Raw genomic sequence first — 12,814 nt, forward strand, 5'->3', positions numbered from 1 at the left:
CCATGGAGTCTTGAAAACACTTGTTATGTTAAATTGTTTAGATTAGACATACAACGACTCCTCTTAAATGTGTTTATTTATCAGCTGCTTTTTGAAAGGTACACACAGAATACATGGATTTACCCCAAAAACAATAGACAGGCTGCAATTCATAAAAAAAAAAAAAAAAAAATACTTTAGACATTCAGGTTCATGAACGAATTCGACTTGTTTGGAATTAAAAAAAAAAAAAAAAAAATTAAGTTGCAATTGCATAACTCTTCCTTCTTAAACTTGTATTATATTTACACAGAGATGGATCCAGCATTCATCTGTGCTTGTTAATAAAGAATTATACATCAGTAGAGTTAATGACCTGAGTTCATTGCTCGCTTTCTCTCCCTCTAGACAATCTTCTTTCCAATCTTTTAATTTGATTACAGCCCATAAAACAATTATAATATAAAAGACAGATTTTTAATTATTTTGCTGGGCGTGATCAGACCCTTTATTGGAGCGGGTCTGGCTTATAAGTTGTATGAGCCCTAACACAACACCTTATATACTAATATAAGATGTACACAGTTTGATAGATTGACTAATTGCATGAATCCTCGCCGCTGTGCAACATTTAACAGGAAAATAAACTTGGATTTTGTGCTACATTTAGATTTTAATACTGTAAACACAACGAGCTTTTTAGTGCATGATATAAACAAAACACATGAAATAATCATGACATACCTTAATCTTATAAAGTTATTAAACAACATGTTGGGATTAGTTAGTGCCAAGTAAATGGAATACTATGGGATATAAGACATGTCTGTCAGTCAAATGGCTTATTTCTGCAAAACTAGCGGCTTCTTGAGCACATTTAGCTATGCCTGCATGTGCTTAATCCAAAATATGTGAAGCTATCACACCTTTTTAGACAGCTGGTCATGCTCAGATGCAAGCGCTAACTGCCCTCTTCTGTATGCATGAATTCATAGATAACCCGCTTTGGTTAAGAGATGCTGACGATTTCTCCACACGGGAGAGAAATGCCATTTTCCCACCTAAAGAGCAGGGCCGGATACGCGCTATCGGACAGGAGGGAACAGATATGTGTGCTATTTCAGGATTCAAGATATGATAAGGTAAACACTGTTGCACTACTTTGTAACTCTGCATTATTTAGATGCATTATTATATCCGTCACCATCATACTGTATTTACTTCCCCTTCAATGACACACCAGTGGTTGTAATTTTATCACTCGTCATAATAAAGCCTAAGAAGAGAAAAATTAATTAACACAAAATAAGCACATCATTTAAACCTACTGTAGAACAACCCACATGAGTTAAAATGTGTCCGTCGATATCCTTGGGAAATAGTCAGGACAGTGCGTCTCATCCCTGGTCTTTGCACATGGTAGTGTTTTTCCTGCTTGATTACATCCACTTAAATTAAGGAAAGGCTGTTAATTAGCTGATTAGTTAAATCAGATGTGCTGGGAGCTGTGAAAACACTAAAATGTGCAGGGCAGGTTGAGAACCACTGAGTTAGAAGATGACTGAAATTTGCACAAATTAAACTGATGACCAATCCATTTCCCTGATTAGTCCTGATACAGTATGTGCGTTTCTCTGTTGTGGAGGAATTAAGCATGATTAAAGACGTACACATCACAATACTGAACAAATACGGTCAGTGAAATGTGCTGAACAATGTGCCATTTCAGCAGTCTTTTAAAATTATTAATTATTCGTCCCAAATTCTACACGCTGTCACAAAAGTCTCCATACATTAAAATCCACAATTAAATTGAAATTAAAATTTTTTTTTTTTTTTGGTTTACAAAACATTCTCTAAGTAATTGACAAATCTTTTTCAAATACAGTCCCTTTATCTTTTTCCAATGCTTTTTCTGGTAAACCAATAAAATACCAAAAAAATAAAGATTGTTTAAATTTGGATATCTTGAGAATACTGGAACTGTTGATCCAACATGCATACAACAGGTAACAGGAACATCTGTTTCACTTTATACAATGAAGATCTTCTAATTATAGACCTGAGATTTGTGCTTAAAAAAGTGTGCATCAGTGCATGAACCAAGGTCAAATACTCAGAAACACTCTTTAAGGTGAGCTCGAGATGTTCAGTATATTAGCATGTTATTGTAATAATGACATGGCCAAGGCCAGGGTTTGGGTTCTGATTTTTATTGCAATGGAACTAGATCTGTTAAACGTGAGCTTGTCATATGATGCGTTCCACGAGGGATGTTCAAGTCAAACCGGGACTTGTGATGAAATTCCTCATGAATGAAGGTGGAAACCCGATTGACATTCAAACAAGACTCAAGTACAGTGCAGTACGGTGATGAGACTCTTAGTCGCGGTAAAACATCTGAATAGTACAAATGCTTTAAAGAAATCTGTATGTCTATGAATGAGCTGGCTCAGAACCCGCTGCAGTCGTTCCCACTTAATACAAATGAAAAACTCCTGTCTCTCCATTGATGAACTCTGGGAACACTGATGGACTCAAATGTCTAACTGAATAGACTCGAGCCATTTTCTCTCTGTGTCAAAAAAAAGTGCTGTTCTTGTGTCTGCACTATAAAGAATGACACTGCTTTATTAAAAAGACGTCTAAACCGTCAGTAGCCATTAATATGCGCATTAGCAGCCGGCGCTCCGTATGCGCTAACGTGTTCCGCGTGTAACCGCAGCAGCATGGATGGAGAATTATCCGAGCACTCGTCCACCTGCTGGAGCTCACCTCCTACGTCAGAGAACAGCGTATAGACGTCTGAGTCATTTAAAGTGGAAGACAGACAAAAAGCTGGCGGCTGTAAATGGAGGAGAGGGCTACTAATAGCTTCTTTGGAAGACAGTCCTAAGTCAATTCTGTTATGCAGAAGAACAGCGGCATTAAATAACGCTGAAAGCCCTCCAGTCATCACAACAACTTCTATTTCATTTTCTTCTTCATTGACTTCTGTCTTGTTACTATGAGAGTCTTCAGTGAGTCTTAGAACTAGTGGAATATTGAAGTAAGGCAAGTTTGAGACGTTTGCACTGAAGCCGTTAAGGAGAATACCGGTGGACGGCAGAAAGCGCCCGGATCCCCACGTGCTATTGAGTGAAGCTGACATGATGATAAAATTACCAGATTTATCCAACACAGCAATGTCACTGTTTTGAGTATTAAGAGAAAGTGCGTCTATGAAGCCTGGGTACTTCTCAGCCATGTCTGAATCGTCATGTTCTCGAATCAAGCTTAAGAGAACACTGTAGGCGGCAGAGGTCCTGTTAAAATCTGCACTGTTCTGAAAGGAGAGGTTTTGCTGCCTGACTTGCTGTAATATATCAGATAGCATCTGGACAGAGAAAGGCAAACCGGCTGAAAGGACAGAATATTTCTCTCGCTGGATGATAAGAAAGTCATTGATTTCTCCACGGCTGTGCTGAATGGCGGCTAAGAAAGCTGGCCTCTCGCTCACGGAGAGGTCTTCGGACAATTTCACGGCCAGCGTTTCTAGGAAATTGTTCTCATTCAGGCTGGCCCTCTGTAAAAGCTCGGACAGATTCTGGTTTTTGACGATCGCTCCCACCGATTTCATGCGCCCACTCGCATCACAGAACAGATCACACAGCTCGGAAACGAGTATTTCCTCCTTATAGCTTTCCAATGCCCGGCCGAGGACATCATCTATAAGGAAACCTTCCTGTGCCAAAGTTATGGATTCTTCAAAAAGTCGGCTCCATTCAGATCGTCCCCACCGGGAATGGAGTTCTTGGATACCTTGCAGAATAGATGGGACGCCAAAAGTAGGAAATAACATTTGGGGTGCAGTGGATCGTACTGTATGGTCTTGAGTGAGCCTGAAGTGTTGTTGTACAGGACGGCTGAGAACATACCACCTTCAAGGAAAAACAAAACAAAACAATAATTATAACTTAGACTGTGTTAAAAGTTATAATAAAGTAATAAAGTAAAAGAAAGTATTGTTAATTAAATGTATCAAGGTTATTTTTATTTGTGTCCTTTAAGTCAAGGTTGGCTCTTCTAATACTCATTACATGAGAACCATTAATTATCATACTAACTGAATAATCAATAATAATTATGCCTGAGAAAACCACTTACAGCCTCCTATTAACCTCCTGAAAAGCCATTACAGTTTCAACTTGTAATGTGAATTGAAATAATGCATGGACCTTTTATACAAAATGTTCAAATATTAATATCTTATTTGACTCCGGCTTTTTTACTTTAATTGACTATTGTGATCTTGTCCATCTTTTTGTGGATGTTTTAAATGCACTGGTTTAAAATGTTATTAAGTATTTTTCCACTTCCAGGTACAGATGCAACTACACCATTAATCCCTGGTGCATATAAAATGCTTCAGAATTATTGGCACCCTTCAAGGCAATGAGCAAAAAACATACAGTGGGGGAAAAAAGTATTTGATCCTCTACAGATTTTCTAATTTGCCCACTTACAAAGAAATGAAGGGTCTATAATTTTTATCATAGGTTTATAATAAAGGATTGAGACAGAATATCAACCAAAAATCCAGAAAAAGCACATGATACAAATGTTATGAATTAAGTTGCATTTCAATGAAGGAAATGAGTATTTGATCCGCTACCAAACAACAATAATTCTGCCTCTCACAGACTGGTTATGTGCTCTTGTGGTGCACATATTAATTTAAGAAGTTGCTCCTAAGAATAATCATGAGAAAAATGAGAGACAAACCCAGGACTACATGGGAGGAGCTTGGGAATGATCTCAAGGCAGTTGAGCTCAAGGCTTCCCCTCCTTCTGTAGAGGATCAAATACGTATTTCTCCCACTGTACTGTACATACGTACATACATTCATGAGGGGCGATCAAGTCAAACCATGCCTTTTAATTGCACAGACTACAGTTCTCACAGACAGATGCATCTCTTTTGCCAGTTGGCCACAAGTTATCTGTCAATTTTCAAGGATCAGGTGTTCCACTCGATAAATGGTCACAGAAACAATTCCTGTGGGCTCTGAGCCACCTCATCTCATATAATCATTTAGGGGGCCAGGGGTAGCTCAGTGGTTAAGGCATTGGGTTACGGTTCGGAAGATCCCAGGTTCAAACCCCACAACCACCAAGTTGCTCCTGTTGGGCCCTTGAGCAAGGTTCTTAACCCTCAACTGCTCAGATGTGTAATGAGATTTAAAAAAAAATAAAAAATGTAAGTCGCTCTGGATAAGAGCATCTGCCAAATGGCTAAATGTAATTCAGATTTGGTTTATGTAATAAGTGTTAAGCATTGTATGATTTCTATGAAACATACTTGGTCTCGACTCTTTGTGAAATTTGGAGCTCTTGTACATTCTCATATGAATGTGGACTTCTTGCTTGGTTTCTAGCAGCGTTCCAACCTGGAGACAGAGACGATCTTTGGCAAATACTGACTTTGTGTTTCTTTAACTATTAATGTGTTGCTTTGGAAATATGTTTCATGAGTCTCTATTTATTTACTGTATGGCCCAGTCTGAATTATCGACACACTGAATTATTGGCACCCTTCAAGGCAATGAGCAAAAAACATACAGTGGCAGATACAACCATCCTGGAGTTCATGATGCAATCGATAATGCTATTATTCTGAACCACCAAAGCATCAATAATTATCCATCATATTTAAGAGACGACATAAAGTCGTCAATTTCCTTTTATGTCTTTCCCTTATGTTGCTCAACATTATGATAGTAATGATGCCTGGTGAGGATCAGGTGCTGTATTTGTGAGACACCCCATAGGGCTTCTTATTTTAGAGCTTGATTTTCACTTGACTTGTAAAAACAAGAATAAACTAGACTCCTTCAACTCTCTACACTGTGTGGGAAGACAATGCACTTGTTTAAAATATTCTTTAAAGGTGTCAATCATGAGTGTTAGAACAAAAAGTATTGTTTGTCCTTTATTTGAGTTTCTTTTTTTCTTTTTTTCGAAAATCAGTTTTGCCCATTTTTATGACAGGCACCACAATTCTGGAGAGAATTATAAATAAATGCTGTAAACAAAATTCTGATTCATTATAAGCTTCCCCACTTCTAAGTTTTAGATCCAACTATCACCCTTGACAAAAAAAAAAAAAATCATTAGGTACATGCCTCCCATAAAACTGCCCCAGCATTGGATAGGACCAAAGCTCTAGCTTATATATATTCACAATTAAATGCTCTAAATGTTAAAATGAAATATACTCAATCATAAATTGGAAACCTGTTGCGAATGCAGAATTTATTCCCAACTATTATATTATATTACTACATTATTTAATTTGCAGATGCTAAATCAATCGAAGATTTTTTTTTTTTTACGAACCTACTCCAGCTGTGTGTGGGTGGACGACTCCCAAGCAGAGCAGAGAAGAGATAGCTGCATCCACCACGTTTCCTCCTTCCTGGAGAAGTGCCATACCAATGCTGGAACAGTTAGCTGCGCACAGCAACAACACTCATCTCATTAAACAGAGAGATGATAACCCATTGGAAAAATGTATTTCAAATGGCAGAAAGATACTGCGGTAGAGATTTAAATAAAAACTGCAAACCTGAGGCTGTCAGAACAACCGCATGGTGGTACAGTGCAGTGTGCTCATGGTGGTGGGGATCTTCTGCATCTTCTTCTTCATCATCTTTATCCATGGTGTGGTGATGATGTTCGTCGTGTTCGTTTGAAATATTCATGATGTTGGTTCCCACATTTGGAAACCCTTCGGTATCGGGCCACCATTCGTACCACTGAAGAAGCGAAAACACCAAGACGGTACCCAGCAGAACCAGAGCCGCTGACACGCGGAAACATGTGAGCCTCTTCGATGCCTTTCCCTGCGGTCTATCCGCAGGCCTGTGGAAAAGTGAGGCACATTAAGTAAGGAATAACTCATGGCGAACGAAGCTGTTTTAAAAAACATCTTATTCTTTTTACTCTACAAAGATTTGCCAGCAAATACTTAATTTATGAATGAATGACTCTCTTTAATTTTTATGGAACATCAAGAGTTTGATTCCTGCCTTGTGTGTGTGCATGTGTGTGTGTGTGCACCCTGCGTTGGAATGGGACGAGTTAGTTTCTGTTATCGCTTATGTTACAAAAGCTATAAAAAGCTGTTTCATCACAAGGATCTCATTTCTTTCTCTTTTAAAGTTAATGGAACGAGAAATCTCAGCTTGTTGTGATTTAGAAAAACCCGAAAGTGCAAAGCTCTATGGGCTGAAGCTCTGCCAGAGAAAGTTACTGACTGTTCCAAAGTGCTGATCCTTCCATAAATGTGACATAACATTTCCTCATGGAACGTTTCACAAGATAAACGATTGAGTTTTTTTATAGACTGATTAAACAAAGTATTTTTGTGTATGAGCTGTTGCTATGGGAAAGGTAATATACCGTATTGAAACTTGACAGGTATGTTTGTGTTACGTAACTGATGAACTACTGTTAAAGTTGTGCTCTTGTAGAAAATAACTATTGAGTAATGCCTTTCTTATTCAATAATTCAACTGCTTGGGTTGATGACTTAGAATTGAACCAAACACAACATAATCGGTCCACTATTTTGGAAGCAATTTCCCTCTGGGATTAATAAAGTTATTTGAATCTTAAATCTTATTTATTGTGATAAATAATGTATTACAACAACTAATTTACTAATCAGGCAGAACTGGCTAAATATTCAGTCTTCAAATCCCTTAGCATTTCAGATACACATGGCCACTGGTTACCGTCAACCTCGTAAAAGCTGTGCCAATCTACACTATACCACAGGTTCTGATGTTTTATCTATTATCATGTATTATCCACCATCAGCAGATCAAGAGGCTGAATCCTAAAGATGCTACAGCCATCTGTGGCCGAGGGCCCAAGAGGGCAAAACCGACCGTGCTCTCTCTCCCCTGTCAACTTAAGTGACGCTAGACAATCATTGGTTTCTGTATGCCCATGTATACAGAATAGTTCAACTAGCACTTCAAACACATTCGGCTACCCTGGGAGGTTGCATTAGCAGCATTTCAAAAAGATGCAGCGGCTTTTGATGCCTTACTGCAGAAGCCTTTACCCTTTCTGACAGGCAGCTGTTGTGCGATAGAAGAGAACTGAAAAACTGACTTTTCTGAACATCCAAAAAACTATTTAATTATAACAGTGGATATACTGTAGGTATTCTATAGGTAGTGCATTATATTGAGTTTTCAAATGGAAAGACATATACAGACTAGATTATAGAATAGAACATTCTGGTTTCATTGCACTGATATGATCATGTCTTTTCATTTATTTTATTCTCCTTTTTTTTTTATTAATATTTCAACTTGACTTTACACCTTATGTACAGCTCCTGTCTGTATATGCAATCATCATGCACATGTACTATACATAGAAACAGTATGTTCCTATTCTTTTCACTATTTTACCTCATTAATGAACCTTAAATTGTATTGTAAGTTGATTTTTTTTGCCATTTTGTACATGTACTGTATGTATATGTTTGTATATGTAAAATGTTTCTACACCTTTTACATATACTAAATTGCGCACACCAAACAAAAACATTTGCAGGATATCATTCCTCTCTTAAATTATATTCGTTGCTGTAATGTCGTCCAAAACACATGACAAGGTCGGAGAATCTCAGTGAATAGCCCTTCACTTTAATCCACTCGGCTGCCTTGCATGCTCCGAAGGATTCGCGTGAATCCTCTTTGCTACCTTAATCTTAGAAGAGAAAATCCTTTATTGTAAAAGAAAAAGGTATGTAAGGGTATTGCTATGTGTATTAATGCCATTTCTGCAGTCAAAAGCTTTGGGTAAGAGAGAAATTCAAATACAAAATGTTTTTAAAAAAAAAAAAAGAGAGAGAAAGTAAATAATTAAAACTGCACCTATTCCTGATTGAAGAATAAAGCATTATAAAACTTAGAAAAAAGATGTTTTAGAAAAAAGGGTAAATGGGATTATTCAGACACTAATAAAAGTAATAAATGCATTATCTAAAAAATATATAGGCTATTTATCACTTTGCACCAACATGCCGTGTAATATTTAGTATATTAAAGTAGATCGGTGTAAGGATATTACAGGTTTTCAGTGAATTATTCAGTAGGATTATTCAGTAGGGTCAATGATTCATCTTACATTCATAAGCCTTTTATAAAGCCTTAGCTGAAGATTTTATTCAAAAACAATAAGGTTTACCTAACAAGCCATTCGTTACCATTACAGTAGGAACGTATCACTTGACAGAATCTTAAATGCGCAAGTGTGGGTACTGTTCAACATCCTTATCTTGCATTTGATTCCTCTTTGCTTACAGCCCATCCATTCCATTCCCATTCATTCTGCAGATATATGAGCTTCTTAAATAAGTAAAGGTCTGAAGGCTATACATAGTGCTTCCTAATACTGTTTTGAATGTGTAATTATAACTTTAATTTAGATGACATGAAAATCATTCATTCCACTGGGACACTGCCTTCTTAAATACAGTGACAGTGTATTAGAATGGCGTTTATGTTATGTTTAGTAAATGTACTTGAACACATGAATACTTGATAAATTATACTTTTTTACACTTTTAGTAATAACAACCTACTAACATGTAAGATGTGGACAAAAACTTACAAATGCAACAAACCTGATGCATACCGCATATAAACATACTGCAGCCCACTGTGCAAATAAAGCCTTAAGTCACGTTATACAGGCCTTTCTGTTATTACTTACATAAGGGGCAGAGTGTATGCACTTAGACCTTGCTTTGCTTTTAGTAATTTACTAACTATACACTATACAGCCAAAGGTTTTCCATTTCAAAAATCATGGATATTAAAAGTGAGGTGTTCCCCTCTTTCTAATGCTGTAAAAGCCACCACTTTTTGGCAAGGCTTTCCACTCGACTTTAGAGTGTGGATGTGAATATTTATGCTCATTTAGCCTCATAGGCATTAGTGAGTACTGATTTCGGGTAAAAGTTTACCATTCCAAGGTTTCAGGATGAAGTCAGGTGATTTGCATAGGCCACTTAAGTTCTGCCGCTCCAAACTTGGTCTTGGCACACTTTGTCTTCATGGACCTACTGTAGCTTTGTGCACTTACGTGCTTGAATAGGTTTAGATCTCCTCTTAATTCCAAAGGAAAACTGTAATGCTAAAGCATACAAAATCATTTTAAACAACTGTGTACATACTGTATGGCTGTAATGGTCAGGTGTCTGCATACATTTGGCCATATAGTGTAATTACAGCTTTCTGCCATATAAAATCTTGTTGGCTGCTGGATATTTTTTAAACCAGCTCAATTTGGTGTAAAAACTAAAATTCTAGGCAAATCTATCACTATCTGTACTGTACCGTCCACTGTGTACTGAAAAAGTTCATACAGTGATCATGGAAACGCATGATTCCCGCCCCAATGGGCTTTTATTACCTTTTATAAACAACTAGAAAGAAAAGCATATCAATCAAAGCCCATAGCTGTCAAGTTGCAGCTTTTTAAAATAAAATAGTCACCCAAAAGACATACTGTAAGCGAGTTAAAAATGTATGTACAAGGACTTTGTGAAAACAAATTTTTTTTGGAGCAGCTAATACACAGTATACAGAGAAGCTCTGTCCCAAATGCCCCTAAGAGGGAGCCACTCCGAGTAGTTAATCCTCCAATATTGCTTTAATAATAGATTTATGAATTGCTTATGAATGTTTTATTAGGTCATCACATAGCCCAAGGTGTTAGCAGTTCTTCTTGAGGCAGGTCGTCTTTTAATGATACACTACAAAGTTTACTTTTTCTGTGTGACATTGTTATGACAGCAGAACAATGGTAAGTAAATGTTTTTTAATTCTTGATTCTTCGGAATTCTGGACCTATGGGCTTGTGAAAGCATTTATTTATTTATCTTCCATAATGCATATCGAGGGGAGGGGACCTGGAGCCTATCCCAGGAGACTTAGGGCAGGTGGCAGGAAACATCCTGGGCAAGGTGCCAATCTATTGCAGGACACACACACACACACACACACTACAGGCAATTTGAGGACGCCTAGCAGATTGTGGAAGGAAACCAAATTACTCGGAGGAAACCCACCAAGCCCTTCTCAGGAGACTTAAGACATGAGAAAGAGTAAACAATGCCAATCTATCGCAGGGCACACACACATGATTGTGATTCGGGAATACCAGTTAACCTAATCTGCATGTCTTTGGAATGTGGGAGGAAACGTGGAGTACCCAGAGGAAACCCACCATGCACAGGGAGAACATGCACGCACACAGACACAGAATCGAACCCCCAACCCTGGAGGTGCAAGGCGACAAACCACTACGCCACCTTCTTGTGAAAGCAGTCTTGCCGAAACATACAGTAATCACCTTGCTCTGATTTCGCTCTGTGTTTATCAAGGCTATACAGTATAGGGTTGAATCTCTGACTGTGTGATGTGTTGATTAAGCGCACGTGCACTCATTCAGCAGTGAACAGAGCTGAGCCTAATTAAAGTCCTTCAATTAAAAATGTAACTATTTACACACTGAGGGTAGATAATGAAATGCTGCCTGAAGTGACTTTAACACGATGATAATTGCAATACACCAACTTCTTGTCACTTACAGCTTAAAGTAGACTGTCACTTGTCCTTCCTCGTCGCTGTCCTCGTTCGGGTCGGGTTCTGGTTCTGGTTCATCGTGCACATCTGTAGACACCTTCGTGTACCGAACCTCGCCTTGCACCATTTTGATTTAAACGCTAATATAACGACATGCAGGCCTACTCACGTGTGTGTGCGTGTGTGTGTGAGAAAGAGAGAGAGAGACTCGCTTGGCAATATCGTGCTTGCGTTTCGTTTCGAAAGTACATTTCTTGTGTCTAATTTCCGGCTTGACCTGACACTCCGGAACTCACCTGCGCTCAGCTGACAAACCCGAGCGACCGGTCCTCATGCAAATGAGCCTCATGAATATTCCAAAACGCAGCCCTCCTATTGGCTAGATCAGAGGCGCGCTCATTTAATATTAATTTATTTATCATGCAGACGCGGCGTGCTCCTGTTGTGAGAAACGTACTCTCTAAACTCTTTTTTCCCCCTTATTTATTTACAGAAATAATATTTCATGGTAAGTCGGTATCTCACCATACTGTATGAAGCTAGACATTTAAATTAGTTGTACACGGAACTTAAAAGCTGGTATTGTAGTAAACGTGATGGCCACGCCCACTAAGACATGCATTTAACAGGCATTTGCTGTAAACCTGTCACGTGCATGTTTATATCTTTCTCCTATTTCTGAGGATTAAAATTCACAACAGGCAGCACTGTCATATTGCACAACCAGGGTCCGGGTTTGAATCCGGGTTGTTCACATCTACACTACATGTTTACGTTTACATTCTGGACCATTGCACAAAAACACTTTTTTTCTATGCATATTTGCACACCATCTTTCTCCCAAAAATATAAAAATTTCACAATTTCTTAAATGTTCTTGTACAGTATATTTCTATTTGTACAGTATATTTCTATTTTCGTACAGCATATTTCTATTTTTAGTTCTATTTTTCCTAGTTCAATTTCATTTTTTATTTAATTTTTCTTTTATTCATATTTATTACTTATTATAAGCTTTAATTCTCTTTTTAAGGTCACTGGCGGTCGTGTAAGCATTTCACTACATTTCGTACTGTGTATGACTGTGTATGTGACAAATAAATTTGAATTTGAATCCCATCACAGGTTTGTGTGCATGGAGTTTGCATGTTCTCCCTGTGCTTTATGGGTTTCCTCCGCGT

At 38.0% G+C, this 12,814-nt stretch overlaps 1 protein-coding gene across 1 annotated transcript; it reads right to left on the reverse strand.

Annotated features, from left to right (window-relative positions):
* Positions 1 to 245: 245 nt before the first annotated feature.
* Positions 246 to 11,832, reverse strand: si:ch73-337l15.2 (glutathione hydrolase 6). The gene is given in 5 exon segments (XM_053481371.1): positions 246 to 3,844; positions 3,847 to 3,899; positions 6,358 to 6,471; positions 6,587 to 6,882; positions 11,639 to 11,832. Coding segments are annotated over 5 exon segments (1,797 nt in total). The 5' UTR covers positions 11,761 to 11,832; the 3' UTR covers positions 246 to 2,632.
* Between the last annotated feature and the right edge of the window lie 982 nt (positions 11,833 to 12,814).

Source organism: Clarias gariepinus, chromosome 21, assembly GCF_024256425.1.
Source record: "Clarias gariepinus isolate MV-2021 ecotype Netherlands chromosome 21, CGAR_prim_01v2, whole genome shotgun sequence".
Classification (NCBI taxonomy): Eukaryota; Metazoa; Chordata; class Actinopteri; order Siluriformes; family Clariidae; genus Clarias; species Clarias gariepinus.